This window comes from Zalophus californianus, chromosome 15, assembly GCF_009762305.2.
Source record: "Zalophus californianus isolate mZalCal1 chromosome 15, mZalCal1.pri.v2, whole genome shotgun sequence".
Classification (NCBI taxonomy): domain Eukaryota; kingdom Metazoa; phylum Chordata; class Mammalia; order Carnivora; family Otariidae; genus Zalophus; species Zalophus californianus.
This window is the reverse complement of record NC_045609.1, coordinates 23,641,856-23,659,262: the sequence shown is the minus strand read 5'-3', so window position 1 is coordinate 23,659,262 and position 17,407 is coordinate 23,641,856. Positions and strand designations below refer to the sequence as shown.

Genomic DNA, 17,407 nt, shown 5'->3' with positions numbered 1-17,407 from the left:
GACATTTCCCTTCTCAGCCAGAAATTGAAAATATAACTTCACTGTGAAGTGTGGGAAGCAATCTTTCACCAAATATGGAGCCAATAGAAGGTATATTTTTCTTGTTTGAAGGTGATGTATGCATACTGGTTAAGGTTCCAAAAAGCATAGAAAGTGTCTGATCTCACATACGGTTCACCTCTCAGGGTTCCAGACCACGACCAAAATGGCAGAAGAGCCTTTGGGAGATAGGCACCAAGACCAAAGTCAAGCACACAAATGTGCTATGCCAGTGTGCACAAAAGTGGGATGTTTCCTCAGTGGGCACAACACTCACTGAGTACAAAAGAAACTTTGTCCCTGTCCTTTTAAAAGCCAGGCTCCATCTGAGAAAGATGTGGGCCCTGGGTAAAAGATCTCCTTGGTTTTGTGGCGTGAGTTCCTGTAAAGCAGAAAAAATAGTGTGCAGAGTGTGAGAAGCAAAATATCAGTAACCAAGAGAGCTGAGAAAGAGGTCTCCAGTATCCCCCTCCAACAGATGAAGAGGTGAATTGAAGGCTTTGAGCATCAAACCATGGAGGGACAGTCCATGCTGACATGTAAGTCACAGAGAATTGAGCCCAAGGCAGGACTCATGTGAGCCAAGAAAGCAACGGGAGAATGCCGCATGGATTCTGTATAAAAGACTTAGCTTAGATGAGCTCACCAAGGGTAAACTGTACCGAGCTCTTCAATGAGGAAGTGGGTATAAATCACATCATTTGTATTCTGTGTAAGATACCCAAAGGGCATGTGGCCCATTATTATCAACAACAATATATGGCCACTTGTCTTCGGAAAAGCTCTTTCTTGGGAAAATTACCTGCCGACCACTACCTACTCAAGAGGCAGTAGAAGGTGAATGAGAAACTTTTTTGAAGGCACTAATTCTGTCTCTTTGCCCCTGGAAGTGGTGGGAGAGTTGTTTCTTAGACCCATTAATGACTCTGACACCTTCCTCTATGGTCCTGGAGTGGCTGTAACCCTAAGCAAAGAAAGAAAAAAAGGAGCCTGGCCCCAGCTAGATGGCAACTCGATTCCTATAAAGGACTGTCAACATGAGAGAGGTAGCTTGAGGATGGAAGGACCCCTGAACCGGAGTTGCTTTCGTCTACGAGGATCTTGGTGAAAAGGTGAGGTGGGAGGGTGGGGAGGACAACTTCTGGTTGTTCTTATATATTGATTAGGCATTAAGATATTAATAGTGTCCACCATGTATTAAGTGCCTATTAATACCAGGCATTTTGTATACTTTACGTCCAACCATTACAAAAAGAAGTATATACAGATACATTATTTTATCCTCATTTCATGGATGAGGAAATTGAGGTTCAGAGTGAAATAACTAAATGACTAGTCAAAGGCATGCAGCTATCAAGTGCCAAAATTCGAGTTCAAACACAGATCGGCCTGCCTCTCTGAGCTGCCTTCATATCAGCAGGGCAGCGGTGCATTTTCATATCTTGTCTAAAAAGCACCACCAACGAGGAGGTATTGAACTGATCATCCGTGGCTTAAGAGAACCCTAAGCTCTTAAGGCACGAAAAAAATCAGGGTGAGCATTCTCCTTTTCTCAGAAGCCATTCCACAAAGAGTCAACCCATTACAACAGAAGCAGCCCTATGGCTCGGGCACTGGGCACAGTGCTCCTCTTACAAAACGCCAGGATAACTAGGCCAAGATTTTCTAAAAGGGGGGCAACTCTGGTTGGATCAGGAGAAACTCAAGAACCATATCCTCGATGAATTCCAGCCTGTAGCACTTAATTTTACACACACACTTGAGGTCATGGCCTCCTCAGCTAGAACGAAAGCTCCTCAGGGGCTTTGCTTCTATGATGCCTCCTTGCCACTTCTAAAAGAGCCTAGACCAATGTTAGCCCCATGCCTTTCAATTGAAGACCTTGGGATGGATTTCAGAAAGGCCGGCTTTATGCCCCAGGGATTAAAATACATGCTCACAACAGAGGACACAGACCATACACAGCACCCAGCCCTCCACAGTGCCAGCAGCAAAACAATGACTAACTCAGAATCAAGTTGCGTGGATCCATTTCAAGGGCGATGAACATTATTTCAAGATTAATAGACAAATGTAACTACAGTGTTTTCAACATAATGAGCACCCCACCAACGAAGGCAGGCAGTGTCCATTATGTAAAAACAAGCAAACAACTATGGCATTTGGGTCCCACGTATGTGAGATACCACAGGTTACAGAGCTTCTGAAATGGTCAACAATTCCCCCAAACATTTAGTATTTTGATCAAACTTTGTAATAACTTGTACAAAACCAAAATGTTCCAAGAGGTTTTCAGTGGAAGAGTTAAGGATATATTTTAATGGTAAACAATTACATTCTTCTATCATCTGATACTTTTTTTCTCTCTTTTTTGGAAACAGGCTCTCTGAATTTTCAATAGTTCCTTTGTGAAGGCATCTGTTACTCACGTAATTGAAAAGATGTTTGTGCAGTGGCATGCTTGAGAGTACAGTTATTTAATCTTGATGATAAAGCCCCGAGGACAGAAAATCATAAGTAGAAACCTCTTGTTATTTATCAAAAAGAAAAGGGGCTCAGACACCTAATCTATTCTCAAATTTAAATTCATGCTTGATGAAAACTATCAATAAAACATCGGACCTGCAAAGTTTCTTAAATACTATAGCCAGGTTCAAAGGGGTGAGTAGGGGGGAGGTAGGGAGAAAGCAAAAATGAGACAATAAAGGAGCCTGACAAAAACTGCTGTTTGGCAAGGTTTTTTTTGGGTCACACAAAGAGCTTGCTGTAGTTTACAGCACGACACACACACTTGATTAGTTTGTGCCCGAGGGTGTTTTTACACTCTAGAGTGTAAACTCCGACTTCTATTAATTACAACTTGCATTTAGAGGCAAATTTAAGAATTTTTAAATAGAGACTTTTTCAAAGGCTGTTTATTTTTTTTTCAAACAGAAACCAGTTTTTCTACTCCAGGGCCTGGCAAGGGCTTTGTTTTCCTTTGTAAAAGTTTCTTGAAATATCCAGGCATTGGAAAGGTATCAGAGCATTTTAAGCATGCTGAGTGATACAGAGGGAGGCTTTTGCTTATGAAGTTATCTGACTGTCCTTTTGGGAGAAATTCTGGAGGTCTCCAAGAACAAGCTTGATGGGGTGTAGATGGAAGAGCAGCGGCCGTGCCCCAGCCTGCCTGAATCTCGGCACCTTGTTCGATTTTCCCGGGGCTGCTGGCAGTGGATAAGAGCCAGGAAGCCTTCTGCGGGTTTGGGGAAAGGTTGATGAGAGGGCGTGTGTGGCAGTGCTGCAGATGGCTACTCGTTGTGCCCACTGGCCAGAGCCCCCATCACCGAGCCAGTGTTTAGAAAGGAGCTGCAAGTCCATAGACTGGTCAACCCCACCACGGGTGCCCATGGGTGAGGATGGGGCATGGTCTACCCATTGGACTTCGGGGCAAGACAGTCAATAGACACTGAGAAGATAAACTGTAATACCTGCCTTGGGTGTATGCAGTTTGGAAATTCAGCCTTAGTATTCACCTGACAGCTTCTTCTACCATCTTATTCCCTACCTCCTGACACACATTTCCTAGAGGAAACTATCCTTTTTGTTTGGATTTAATTTAATTCATTCAACCCCTAATCCCTGAGTCCCTGATATGTTCATGATGCTGTCCTGGGTGCACTGGGGAGACTCCAGGAAAGCAAGAGCCCATGATCCATGCCCTCAAAATTAGTATCTTCACTGGTCTTGAATTCAACAGCTGAATATTTTAGGCAATATATGATGATCCTCAAGTTATAACCTAACTCTTTAAGATCGAGTTCAAAGTCTAGATCCTCCTGGAAGACTTTGCTCATTCCAACCGAAAATTCGCTCTTCCTTTTTGATCCCTGTTGAACTTGCTGTTTGTACCAATTACTTACTTACCTGAGGTTTTTTATAGCCTTAAGTATCTAACTCTCTTTCAGGTATGTATGGACTATGAGTCGGATCGTATGGTAAGTTAGGTAAGCCAAGGATCACAGCACCTTCCGGTTCTAATGAGTCGGTAGTAATGGCCTGGGGGTGCCATACTGAGAGGGGTTCTGAAGCTGAGCTTGGGCTCATGGAAAGCTGTTTCGTGTTCCCTTCACAATCTCTGCTATGAATGTGGTAGCATGAGCATCTCCTCATTGTCTGCCAGCCCTATTCCAGACTCTCTGCCTCATACGTTTTCATTATCCCAGAGGGTGCTGTGCACGTGGTAGATGTTCAAAAAACACCCATTGGCTCTTGAGGGCAGCAGCAAAGGAAAAAGGCAGTCACTCAAATGGCAAATCTATCCCACCCCAGAAAAAGAAACCACCCGCTAGGAGAGGGCTTCTTACCAATTTCAAATGTAATCTTAGGCTATGTCGATAGAATGATCCCGCTACATCCCAAGAGGTACTATATGCCATATCTGGAATTGCTTTGGGTAGTCTGAGTAACACAGATCGGAGGCATCTATATGACAGCAGGCCAAGCTGGTGAAAATCCGTAAGTTGTGCTCTGAGGCATGGCTGAATGGACTAGGAGGACTTGAAGTGAAAGAGGAGTCAAGCTTATGGAGGCCCATCACCAAGGAAGTGGCATGCACTGAAAGTCAGCCTCAGAAGGCAAGGTCGGGTCAATGGGCAGCCACAGAAGGTGTCTTGCTCAGCATGTGGCAGAGTGTTTAGATGAAAAGCACCTTCAATGGTGGCTCTTCTTTCTTGCCCCCCAACCGCAGGGCATTTGTGCAGAGACTGGATTAGCCCAGTGCCAAAGATGGTTCAGTCCTCACAGAACTTGGCAGCCTATAGGCAACCTTTGCCCTGGGGTGTGTTTAGTTTAACTTGTGTAAAATATTTTCAGAAACCCTGGATCTAGTATTTGTAAGCCAGGTGACTTCACATAAAAGTTATCAAGAAAACATGGAAGGTCTGACAGTACTGAGCCTCCATCTGCCCAAGGCAATGGTGTTGGCTGATCCCACTGGGCCTCTCTGGCCTGGGCTATGTGTGCCAGCTTCCTACTGTCCTACCCGGCCACCTGCACCACCTCCCCCATAAACATCTGAGGTTGTGACCAGTGGTGTGGAGCCAGGCTCCCTCAGCGACCTGACAGGGAGGACTAGATTTTTTAAATTTCCTGTCTGTTGCCGACAGACACTTTTGTAAAATTCAGAATTCATGAAAATGAATTAGTAGAAAAATGAAATTTAAAGCAAGGCACATAAAATATAAGCCCCGATGTTTTATTAGTTTCAATGGACATAAAATTATCCCGGCAGACTGCTATGTAAGTATAACACTCATTTGTAACTGTTCTGTTCACACGGACACACACAGGCCAGAGAGCCTCACTTGAGGAACATGAGTCTAGAGGATGACTAAGGGACCTCTCAGATCTCAGACACTGAGATCTTGCCCGTGTCTTTCTGAACTGGGTCTTGATTAACTTTAGGGGTGTCAAAATGAGCAAGACTTCATCACATCGTGTGCTGGACATAAAGACAGCTGTAACTCACCTTACTTTCCCCCTTGTTTACTTGCAACGTGATTAGCTGAATTCCTTAGAACTTGATATCTTTTTGGCATTTACCTTAATGCACGTATTTATCTTACTCAAAACGTGACCCTCCCACACTCTGCCTTCTACCTTCAGAGAAGGAAGGCAAGAGGTTTAGCTGACTGTCACTCGGGTTGTGCCCAGATGCGTCTGACTTGGGTCCGGCTCACCCCGAGTCATGGCGAAGGAAGGCACCCCAGCCCTGTGGCAGGACAGTCTTGCCTGGGGAGTGCTCATGGGAAAAGCAGAAGAAGAGAATTCTAAATTGGGCATTACGTATGTAAGAAGATACAGCGTCGTTACTCATTTCCCCTGTAAACAAATACGTTTGTCTCTGATCTTGATTTTCTAAATACTCAGAAAAGCACATCATGAAGTCTTTTTGCCTTAATGCTCCTTTTTCCATCCTTAATGACAACTTCATGTACTCCTCAGACACACACCATACAATTCGTTCAGGAAAATTCACACCAGTAATCTGGTATTCTGTGTGAAGATTTTTTTTGCCTCTTGCATGTGCTTAAAAAACATTTTTCTAAAAAGGAAAACACATCTGCACGTGAAAACAAAGTCTTTAAAGTGAATCGCTATTCCAGAAAATCAAGCTAAGAGAATTCCATAAAAATAACGATTTTCCTTTTTTTTATTCCTTTCCTCAGAAAGGTGATTTGGGACACCTTAAATGGAGAGTCAGACAAGAAAGAAAATGTTCTACATAGAAGGGTCCCGCCCAGCCAGAGGTGGGCATTTTTCTCTGAGTTACAACCTATAGTAACTTTACTATAAATCCCAAGCAAGAAGTGTCCAGAATAACCACACTTCATGAGCTTTGCTGAGTTTGAGACATCCGCATAGCAACAGTCTCGCGATGGGGAAACATTAATGCTTTTTATATTGGTGATCAGCTGTAACATGAGCAATTAAGTACAGTACTAATGGACTATGGCCAGGAGCCTGGTACTAATATTAAAAACTGACAGAGATGAATAGGTTTGGAAGCAAAGCCAGGCTGACAAAGACATTTTTATGAAGTGCTTGGACCTATTTGATTTAAACCAATCACAGGCAAGTTTGGACGAGTCAGGCCTTCAGCGACAATGATGCATTCACAGGCATTGTACCATTTCTGCTGTGCCTTAAATAAAAACACCCATTGATTCTTTTCAACAACCCACACTTTCATTATTTCACTCATTAATAAACCAAAAGTGCCCAACTAATATACAAGTAATATTTACTGAGGAACCAGCTACTTTTTTCTTGTTGGAAAATGAAAACATTTACTGGAAACATGAACCGCACCACATGAAAAATAAATCAGTGATAATGCATAGTAGAGCACTCATTCCTTCTTCATCTTCGAGGGAAGCAAAGCTGGTGGTATGGAAATAGGAAAAGGACCATGTCTGTATATTGGGGTGAAAAGAAGAACATGAGATGACTGGTTGCACAGGATGAACTCGGTCACTCTGATTTGATGGGAAAGGTTTGAAACATGTCCACGGGCATCTCCCGACGAGATGTTTGCCCACAACATCCTGATCTTTTTCAACTTCTTGAACCTTCTTGAAAACGGTGGCCCTTCACCAATCTAGTCCTGTCTGTTTTGTGTTAGTGTAGCTTGTAACTAGCAAGAAGGAATGAAATCTGCTAAGTCCCTAAGCATAGTTTTAGCCAAGAGCTTCAGCCTCTTTGACCAAAGCAGAACACTTTCTCATCCCTGGGTCAGATCTGAGTGTCCTCTGCCTTTCTCTGAACCAGTAAAGAGAAGTAAGACGTAAGACAGCCAGAGAAGTTGCCCCCAGACTTTTCTCCTGATCACAACACATAGGAGCATAGGTGATTCCTTTCAGATCATGATTCACTCAAAATGAGTGAGACTGGTATAATTCTAAGTGGAGTCTCATTTTTTTTTAAAGATTTTATTTATTTACTTGAGAGAGAGAGAGAGAGCACGAGCGGGGGGAGGGAGAGGGTGAGGGAGAAGCAGACGCTCCACTGAGCAGGGACCCTGATGTGGGGGGCTAGATCCCAGGACCCTGGGATCATGACCTGAGCTGAATGAAGATAGCGGCTTAACCAACTAAGCCACGCAGGCGCCCCCTGGAGTCTCATTTTTTTTTTTAAGTCAATTGTCTGCAAATTTTAGTACTTCACTATTATTAACTACTAACCACTCAAGACACCCCTTGTATCTGATCACAGCAATGTGAAAGAGGCCTAGATGGCGAAAGGATATACAAGGAAGGATGAAGGACCTTGCTAATTCACCCGGGACAGCTGTGTTCTAACCTGGTTTCTGGCTCTGTGTAGGGATTTCCACATTGGGGGTCCCACTTGGCGGTTGACTATTGTCTCAGCCCCAAATCTACTCTTCTGTGCTCTGCTTGGTGATGCTGGGACTGGGATTCTGCAGATTACATGTCTCTTTTGTCAGCTCTCTTCCTTTTGGGGTCCTGCAAATGGGGCCCGAAGAGCCCAGGGGAGGGGAGGAAGGACTCCTTCTTTCTATTTTGCTTGCTGTTCATTTCAGGGACAACCCAACAGTAATTTAGCAGCAGCAGTTGGTTCCAGCCTCTAGCTTCTGTCAACAATCCCAGAAGTTTTATGGCATTTGCTCTGAGGTCCAGCACCAGACAGGGAGCACTGCCTCTTCAGGTCTGAGCCTAGCTCCGCGGGGTTCCACCTCTGAGCTCAATAATGACCAGCACTGGTTGGGAGCCTCTCCCGGAGAGGGATTTGAATCCCAGCTCTGTGAGGCACACTCTCTAAACTTCTGGGTGGCAACACCCTAACCCTTTCTCCTATTCTCTTGACTCCAGGGAACCTGTGGTTATTTCCTCCATATTAACGTTGTGCTTTACAACATTTGTTTCAATAATTCCCTATAGCAGATTCCCTTTGTTGAATACTTGGTGTGTTTTTTTTTTTTAAGATTTTATTTATTTGTTTGACAGAGAGAGACACAGCGAGAGAGGGAACACAAGCAGGAGGAGTGGGAGAGGGAGAAGCAGGCTTCCCGCCGAGCAGGGAGCCCGATGTGGGGCTCGATCCCAGGACCCTGGGATCATGACCTGAGCCGAAGGCAGACGCTTAATGCCTGAGCCACCCAGGTGCCCCTCCTGGTGTGGTTTTTATTTTCCTTACTGCATCCTGACTGATACACACTGACCCAACAAATTCTAGATTTAGCAGAGTGGGTGACATAGCTTTTCAAAAAATTTAATCCAGTGGGAGACCAAACCTATATGAAATACTCCTTTACTCCCAAGAATGAGGACAGAAGAGACATTATAAAGAATCTTAAATAATGTTTCCTAGTAGCTAAAGTTTGAGGTACCTCGACTAGAATTTTCCAATTTGACTGATTGAAGGCATTTGGGATTCTACTACTCCAGATGAGGTAAATCATGAAACAAAGGATACAGTCTTCAAAAGAATATATCCTGGTATTTCATTTAAGATTGAGGCTATTTTTATCCACATAACTGCTTGAGTTAATTATACACACACACACACACTCTCTCTACTATTAGATCCAATCCTTTTTCCATCCCAAACCTAATCTGTTTTTTGACCATGTGATGCTCTGTAATATGTTTGATTAATTTTCATTCTTTAACTGGGTGAACTAGCTAACCGTTGAGATATGCTCTTTTTTGCAAATTTTAACTATCTGATCTTTGAAGTTTGATGACTCAGGTGTCGGGAACATTTGCAGATGGAGGTACGGGAGGTTCACTATCAGCGAACATACAGACAGAGTAGAAAATACAGATAGAGTTTCTAATGAAAATGCTCTGATTAAAGCCTTGACTCAGAAGTCAACATCAAGCTGAATGTGTTCCCTTCCGTGCTCTTTACACAACACTCACCTGAGATACCGATGCTATTTTGTACTAGGATTTCAGTGGTGCCCCTGTTATGTCCAGTGAGAATGTAGGTTTTATATTAAATACTGAGAGAAATAACACTCACATTTGAAAAACTGATGTAGTATACTGAAAACAATGCTAGGAAGAGTAATAATTCGAATTCCTTTTACCATTTAAAAAAAAAATCCTTGTGGATCGTTACTCCGACAAGTAAGGCAATCTCTTGCTACTACTCTGTGGGGATTTTTCATGGATTACTAAACCCAACCTAGTTTACCATGATGACATCTACAAAAACTTTCTAAGTTTCACTGAATGGCTATCCTAACAGAGGCTCTACACTAAGTGCAACACAGATAAAAATTAACTAAAACTTAACAAAATATGACTGAGAGGTGATCCGCTAGATAACGTTATCTGGAGATGCATTTGTAGGATCCAAAGGCAGGTGTTGAGCATCTGGGTTGAAGCTGGAATGGTAATGGACTTGTAAAGAGCAGCCGTCACACTTAGCAGTTCTGTTTTACCTTTCAAACTAGCAAGCTAACTGGCCTGTTTGTTCAGCTGTGTCTTGACTTCATTCCATCCATGACAGTTATTAAAACATACAGACACATACACACACACACACACACACACACACACACACACACACACCCCTCTGCTTGAATCTTACAAGCTCTGAATTTTGAAACCAGGTTGCTGAGTCAGTCAACATGTCAGCAGGGAAATGAAATGCCAGGGATAAAGAAGTTGGCATGACCCTAACAAATTAAAGATGGACTGGAAGCACAGAGCAAGGGTAACGCATGAATTTGCTAACAGACCTGCACTGCTGTGGGCAATGATAGTCCTAATGCAAAGGGGAAACGGTCCTGTGGAGACAAGCTTCATAGCAGCTAAGGCAGCATTACCTCTTGTTTGCATGATCGTCTCCTTCTGAGAGAGGCTGAAAGTGTTAGAAAACTGAACCATGCAAAGCTCGGCAAAAAAGGATTTTCTTGGTCAACAGCATAGCCGTAGAAGAAAAAAAATACCAAGATGGGGAAAAAACCCAGTGGATCTCATCTGGGGCCAATTTTCTTATTAAAGAAATGCATACTTTTCAATATTAATACATTCAACATTAAAACATTTCAATGTCCATACGGTTACATGGCAACCCCATAGTAACACTGCGGACTTAGGATTTCCAGAAGCTGAAGGTTCTCACAGTTCATGAACCTATGAAGAATGTACTGAGTAATCTAGGCTTGTGGGGGAAAAATAAAAAGGTATTGTCAAATAGGTGGTCACAGGATAAAACCAAACTAAAAGAACATCTAATTTTAGCCCCTGTAACCAGAGAAAGCCATGTCCGCTAAAAAATCACAAGGTGGTATGCAAGGTAAAATGCCAGAGGATATTTTCTATTTCCAGAAAGGTCCTTTAGACTTCCCCTTATCTTATCCTTCACCAAAACCGTCTTCCAATGAACACACTTTTAATTAAGCAAGGACTTTCCAAGAAAGGGCTTCTTACCTTTCATAATGCCTGCGGGTGCAAGTAGCGGCGCTGGTGCTCCCAGGATTACCGCCTAATTCATCATAAATGTGTTTCCATTGTCGGCGGGCTGTTATCTGAAAAAATGGCAACGGGAAATTCAATCTTGCATCATAGGAGATTCACAGTGCCAGGATTCAGTACACATGCAACACGCAGGAGAGGACAGGCTGTTCTGGAAACCCAGAGACAGAGAAGTCCAAATGAGTATGCGGGAGACTCGGGGTTTCCCAGGGGGGTCTCGCTCGTGGTAGTTTTCTTGACAATAAACATGGAATTCTGCTTTGGGTTCTATATTGTGTCACTCTTAGAGCATTTCCTCTAAGGCATCTCCCTGGATATTTTATGTAGCTATTCCCCCCACCCCACCCCACCCCACCCCCGAGGACCCAAACTCATACTCTGATCCTTTAGGTCATGTTGATAAAGCATCCAAATAAAATAAGATTTCAGCTAAAGTATCAGTTTAAATGAATCAGAATGAACACTGGTTGCTTAAGGGGCGGGGAAATGGGTGGCCAAGGATAGAGGAAAAGAGAGAGGCTTTTCACCAAACTTGCTTTTGTATCTTCCGATTTTTGACCTGTGTGCTGTGTTGGCCACTTCAAACACTAAATAAAATTACTACATAAATTAATTCAATTGATCAAATTGCTTATGGAATTTGCAGTCATCTCTGGCTATATTTTTAATCCAGGTCCTCTAACTACCAAAACAAAACCCAAATCTGAAACTGTGTATGTTGCAACCTGTTTATTTTTATTCCCTTAGGTCAGGAAAACGGGCTATCAGTCCAATGCTAGGAAAACGAACAACTTCCAAAGTGAAAATGTGAGCTATGTCTACTGGGGAGCTGGGTGAACAGAACCCGGCAGCTTGCAATCCACCCAACGGCATACCATGGTCCTGTTTAATTCCTCTCTTGAATTTTATTTTTGTACGTAAATTAAGATTTTACAAAATAACAGATGCATCATCTGGCAAATGATTAATCTGGGGAAACCACGTCATTTACTACATCCCAGCAAGTCTAGTATTTCCTTGAAACAAGGAGACAGAGCCCATTCTGAGGTCCTTGTAAACGTTTCTGAACAGAGTTCCAGGAAAACTCTGTTATTGGAATGTGCAGGGGGCAGGGTGTGGCAGAGGTGTGCGTGGCAGTGGCTACAATCCGAGCCCCGGGGCTTCTTTTGAAATATACCCGCAGAGCTGCCAGCCGAGTTCACTTAGGGGCTAAAGGCAGCAAGCCGGGGTGGCGGGGGGGGGGGGGGGGGGGGCGTGGATCTCAACTTGCAAACAGGGGCTCTGTCACTGTAATCTAAGGAGGAGGGGAGGGGTGGTTAAATATTACAGGGTAAATGGCACCTTTTCTATTTCAAATAAAAATGCTTTTATTTCTATAAACTGTTCTTGACCCCGAGACAATGGGAAGTTTGCATTGTTCAATTTCCCATGAAGCATTCTTGAACCGATGTGTTTCAACAGCTCTCTCTAGACCGAACCACCTCTTGCATCTCCTGGCAGGTATGACTAAAAATAAAATCTTCCTTTATTTATAGCTTGGTTTAGATGATAATAAATGGTTTCAAGCCCCTTTCAAAACACTCAAAATACACATTTTAGTAATTACTTTATATTTAATTATGATCTCCCTCCAATTTTTTAAATAATACACTTTCAGGCTGGTCTATTCAAGATCTGCGTGAAGGAAGAAGCGAAACCGGATCCTCTTCCACATATCTCTGTTATTCCTCAAAGCCCTTAGCACACCGAGGCCCCTTGAAACACACCTCCATACTGCCCTCCCTCAGATGAGGTGCGTGGACCCCGGGGAGCCCAGCAGGGCCACAAAACAGCCTATCTCTGTCCCTGCACGCACCTCAGAGGAAACCATCACTCTTGGCATCCTTGTATCGCTCCCGTGCACTCCATTTCATATTTTATGAAATATTTTCACAAGCGTGATATCATTTCATCCTCCCATTAGCCTGTGAGGTAGGTTATAGGAATCTCATCACAGATGAAGGAAGTAAGACACAGAGAGGTTGCACAACTTGCCCAGGGACACACAGCAGAACGGCCGTGCCAGGACTCACACCAGTATCTTATGATGCCAAGAGCAGACCTCCTTTTCACTACATCAAAACAGCCTCCCCATCAGAATGTGCTGGTGAACAGTCCACGTGTACAGCAGGGTGATAATACAGAACCTAGGGACCTTTTGCTTCACGTGAGGCAGAGAACTGTGGAAATCACAGCTTCTGCTACAAGGTCTGACTTTGAGCTGTGGGTCTCTTACTAGTGGAGAAATAGCACAGCAACAAGGTCAGCAAGAATCTAAGGGGATGGGTTAGGTTAATAGTGCTTTGAGATTTTACTCTCACCTCGTAAAACTATGGCTCCTTCTACCCTGACCATGTGCGTATCTAGTTAGAACAGAGGTTCTCTGTTATGTTCACCAGTGAATCATAGATAACTCTCAATTATATTGGGATCCATCCATTCACTCAACTATTCATTCACCAAACATTTCTTGAACATCTCCCATTGGTTGGGTGCTATGCTAGCATCTGGGATGCAACAATGGAAACCAGACCCAACACCCAACATGAACACATCAGTGTGTGCGTGTGTGCGTGTGTGCGTGTGTGTGTGTGTGTGTGTTGGGGGATACCAAACATAAACAAGGGACCACACAGATAAAATAATACAGGTTTAAAAAATGTCATGAATGAGAGACCACTGATGAGGGGATATTTAATGTGTGGAAAATGACCATGTACCCCTCCAATACCTATCATCTAGACTAGGGGGTAGTACCCTGTTCAGCACTTGCCTATCACAGAAATAACAAACTTCTTTAAGAATAAGTAATGAGGGGCGCCTGGGTGGCCCAGATGGTTAAGCGTCTGCCTTCGGCTCAGGTCATGATCCCAGGGTCCTGAGATCAAGCCCCACATCTGGGCTCCCTGCTCAGCGGGAAGCCTGCTTCTCCCTCTCCCTCTGCCTCTCCCCCTCCTCATGCTCCCTCTCTCTCTCTCTGTATCTCTGTGTCTCAAATGAATAAATAAATTCTTTTTAAAAAATGCTTAAAAAAAGAATAAATAATGAATTATCAAAAGGAGGAAAACAATCTTCCTCATACTAGGACTGAAACTGTGGCAAGCAGGGGGCCAGCCTCAAGTGCCACTTGGCATTAGTAAGCCACGTGCAGTTGGCTAGCAGTCTGCGTTAGCCCCTGCTGGCAATTCTGGTGTTTAAATACAGTTTTCACCAGTAAGAGTTCATCTGGAGCAAAGACAAGGGCTGGGCCTTCCGGGAAGTGGTCCCTGTTTACCAAGCTTCCACCGGCCGGCCTGGATGAATCAGGCCATTTTGAGATATTTTCTTTCCACAGGAAAGTCATAAAATGTGCTCTTTCCAACTGCTAACTGCTTTTATGCTTTTAAGTACACAGTTCTCCTGGGTACACATCTCCATTTTTTTGTGTCCAGATGTGCTCTTAATTTAAACGCCGTCCATGGGCCTTAAAGCGAGAGATGTCTAAATCTTCCCATTGTCCAACCCACGGTGGGTCCCAGGGCCCTCTAAGGAGAAAGGAAAGGATGCAAGAACTCCTCCTGGCCCAGCTCCCGGGCATCGTGCTCCCACCTGTACCAATGTGCCTCCTGCACTAATATGCTTTCCTCATGCCAAAGTATGCATTTGCTTCGGGTTTTTATTCTGTAGCCCGGAATGTGTGTTATCTCTAAAACCCCACTGGGGAAAAACCAATGTCTGCCTCGTAGTATCTAGCCCCCCGTGCCATTCAGCTGGAAAGTCTGATCTAGCCATGGGGTGAGTTTGACCAGCTCTTTGGTTAAGCTGGAGCCTCCCGGTCATGGTCACGTTTCCACCTGACCTTCTATTATTTTAGGTTTATAAGGATACAAAGAACTTCTGGCTCTGTTTCCTAAAGAGAATGGCCAAATTCATTCAAGCAATGTTTTCTCTTGGATTGTGCTTCCCCTGTCATTTCCTGCAAAAGCCTCGTTTAAATGATAGGGATTCTTGACATCAACCCAGCATTTACTGGCTGCCATTGGAGGGCACTGGGCCAGGTACAGAGGTGTGGAGGGGGAAGGTGGAAGATGGAGGGCTGAGGGTGGGGAGATATCATGAAAAGAAAGAGAAGTTACTACTTTCAAGGGTTCATAATTTAGCAGGAAGCATAACCCCATACCATTAACCATAAAGCAAGATGAAAAACCGAGCAGACCGCACCCAAGTAAAGCAAACCAATCTAGGTGTGTGGAGACTTCACCTCACTTTGAAGACACTTGACAGTTACTTCTTTCCCTGGTGTGGGTAAGACCAAGAAACTGAAAAGCACTGTACACCTATTATGTTTATGTATGTTCACTGTTTCTAAACATAGTGGTTTTCAAACCGCTCTTTAGAACCCAAGGTGGCCTGAAACTAACCCTTCACACCTCTGCCAAGAAAACGGGTCCAGTGGGTAGGAAAGGAATCTGTCCCATCTATAGCTTACTTGATGCAAATATCCTGTTATTTAAAAAAACAGCAACAACAACTGGGAAACGATTTTAACCCAAGACATGGCCTTGGAGCTTGGTTTCTTTACCTTCGTGGTTGCAGGGATGAAATAATGTTGGAATTTTTGTGGCCTGGTTAGGAAACAGCGATCAGAAATCTTGCAGGATTCGAGTGTGTCCCTGGCTTAAGAATGTAGCAGATGTGAAGTCAAAAGGAACATTTGCTTGCATGCAGCGTTGCCCAGGCTGCTCCGAGAAACAGCCTCTTTCTCGGGACACCTTGAGGGCGGACTGAATTCAAGGAAGATGACTTTTTTTTCCTGGTAGTACTCCAGGAACTGGAGCCTTTCAAAACTACATGACATCATCTTTGGCCTCGAGAATTCTGAATTAAGCAAGAGGCTTTGTCCATCCAGAGTACTAGGGTTAGATTCAGAGGATGTCTTGAAATGATGTCAAAGCCAGAATCTCGTGTCAAAGCCTTCCAAGCAAGAAGACATGTGACTTCTTCCTCCAGATGAGAAATAATGGCCCTGTCTCACCCGTGGGGAGAGACGGACCTGCTAACTGGCATTCTTAGAAGGCACCGCTTGCATGGTCCTCTGCCTCTAGAATAAGATTTTTTTCAAGACCCATTTCCCTACTCTACCTTCTCTCCAAATATTGCCTCTGGCTCACCATCACATGGTTAGCCAAATGGAAATCACTTTAGCAAACCACCCTCCACACGCTGCATCCTGGTAATACCCCAAGCTACTCTTCAAGCTTTAATTGCTTCACCAGACACTGAAGTGAAGACCTCTTTTGCTCATCAGCACAGCTTTACCACTCTAAAATGTTTGGGAGGAGAAGTTGGATATACGATTGTAAAGGAAGGATCCTCACTGCCAACCAATTAAAATGCCAGGATATTGTTTTTTAGGGAATCAAATCCATTCAGTACATTTGCGATCTCTAAACCTAAGGATGCAGAGACACAAAATTCATTTCCAGCAAAGGCAGAGGAGGCCAAGAGAACTGAATACAGCCATTAGTCAAATGCTTATAAAGGCTTAAAATAAAACTTCTGCTCCTCTTTTTTTTTTAATTCAATTTGAGGGTTGTGAAGGACTGCAATGAAATAATCCATAATCCGCAATTCAAACCAGAAGGTTTGGAATAGTTTATAACCACAAACAAAAACAAGCCAATTAAGATGGCCTCTTTTTATAACCAGAAGGAATTCCAGAGAGATGTCTTTATCCAATCACAAGTTAACAGCAAAGAGATACGTCTACAAATTTGAAACTTGTAATTTTTTACTATTACTGAATGTTTACATCACGCAGACTTCTTGACCCATCTCCTAAGTTCACGCATTTTTCTCAAGAATCAGATAAAATCTCAGCTAGTAGTTAGTGTGTCGGGTAAGGCTCAGGGTAGGTACAAAGAATTGACTGAAAGATGTTACTAACGAAGGTAGGCTATTAGAGGCTTTTCCCAAAATATCACCCAAAATAGGGAGAAAGCACTGTAGATACAAAAGACACCGCTGGGGGTGGAAGGCACAAAGAATGGTCATTTATGCATCTCTTTCCTTCCAATGTTGCTATGGAGGTCATGACAGCTGTGTGCAAAAATCTCAGCAAGTCAGAATCTGAAGAAGTCCACGATGACCCCTCGCAACTCATTTCACCTCACTGTGCCTCACTTTCCTCACTTGTAAAATGAGGGTATGGACTGGAGCAGGGCAAGTATCTTTCTCTGCACCAAGGCCAATTTGCAAAACATAAAAAGGTTCAGACGGTACTCTTTCCCTCATTCAAAATGAAAATGGCTTATCAGGTCCCGACTTAGCTGGATTACCGCTTTATCAAATGGAAAAAC

The 17,407-nt window shown here is 43.6% G+C and overlaps 1 protein-coding gene across 3 annotated transcripts in view; it reads right to left on the bottom strand.

Moving 5' to 3' along the window:
- Positions 1-17,407, bottom strand: part of ARID5B (AT-rich interaction domain 5B) — a 176,588-nt gene that overhangs the window by 14,529 nt on the left and 144,652 nt on the right. For all 3 annotated transcript variants that reach the window (XM_027588076.2, XM_027588082.2, XM_027588087.2), the window contains one exon: positions 10,986-11,083. In XM_027588076.2, the coding sequence (XP_027443877.1) occupies positions 10,986-11,083 (98 nt within the window). The remainder of the gene's footprint in view (positions 1-10,985; positions 11,084-17,407) is intronic.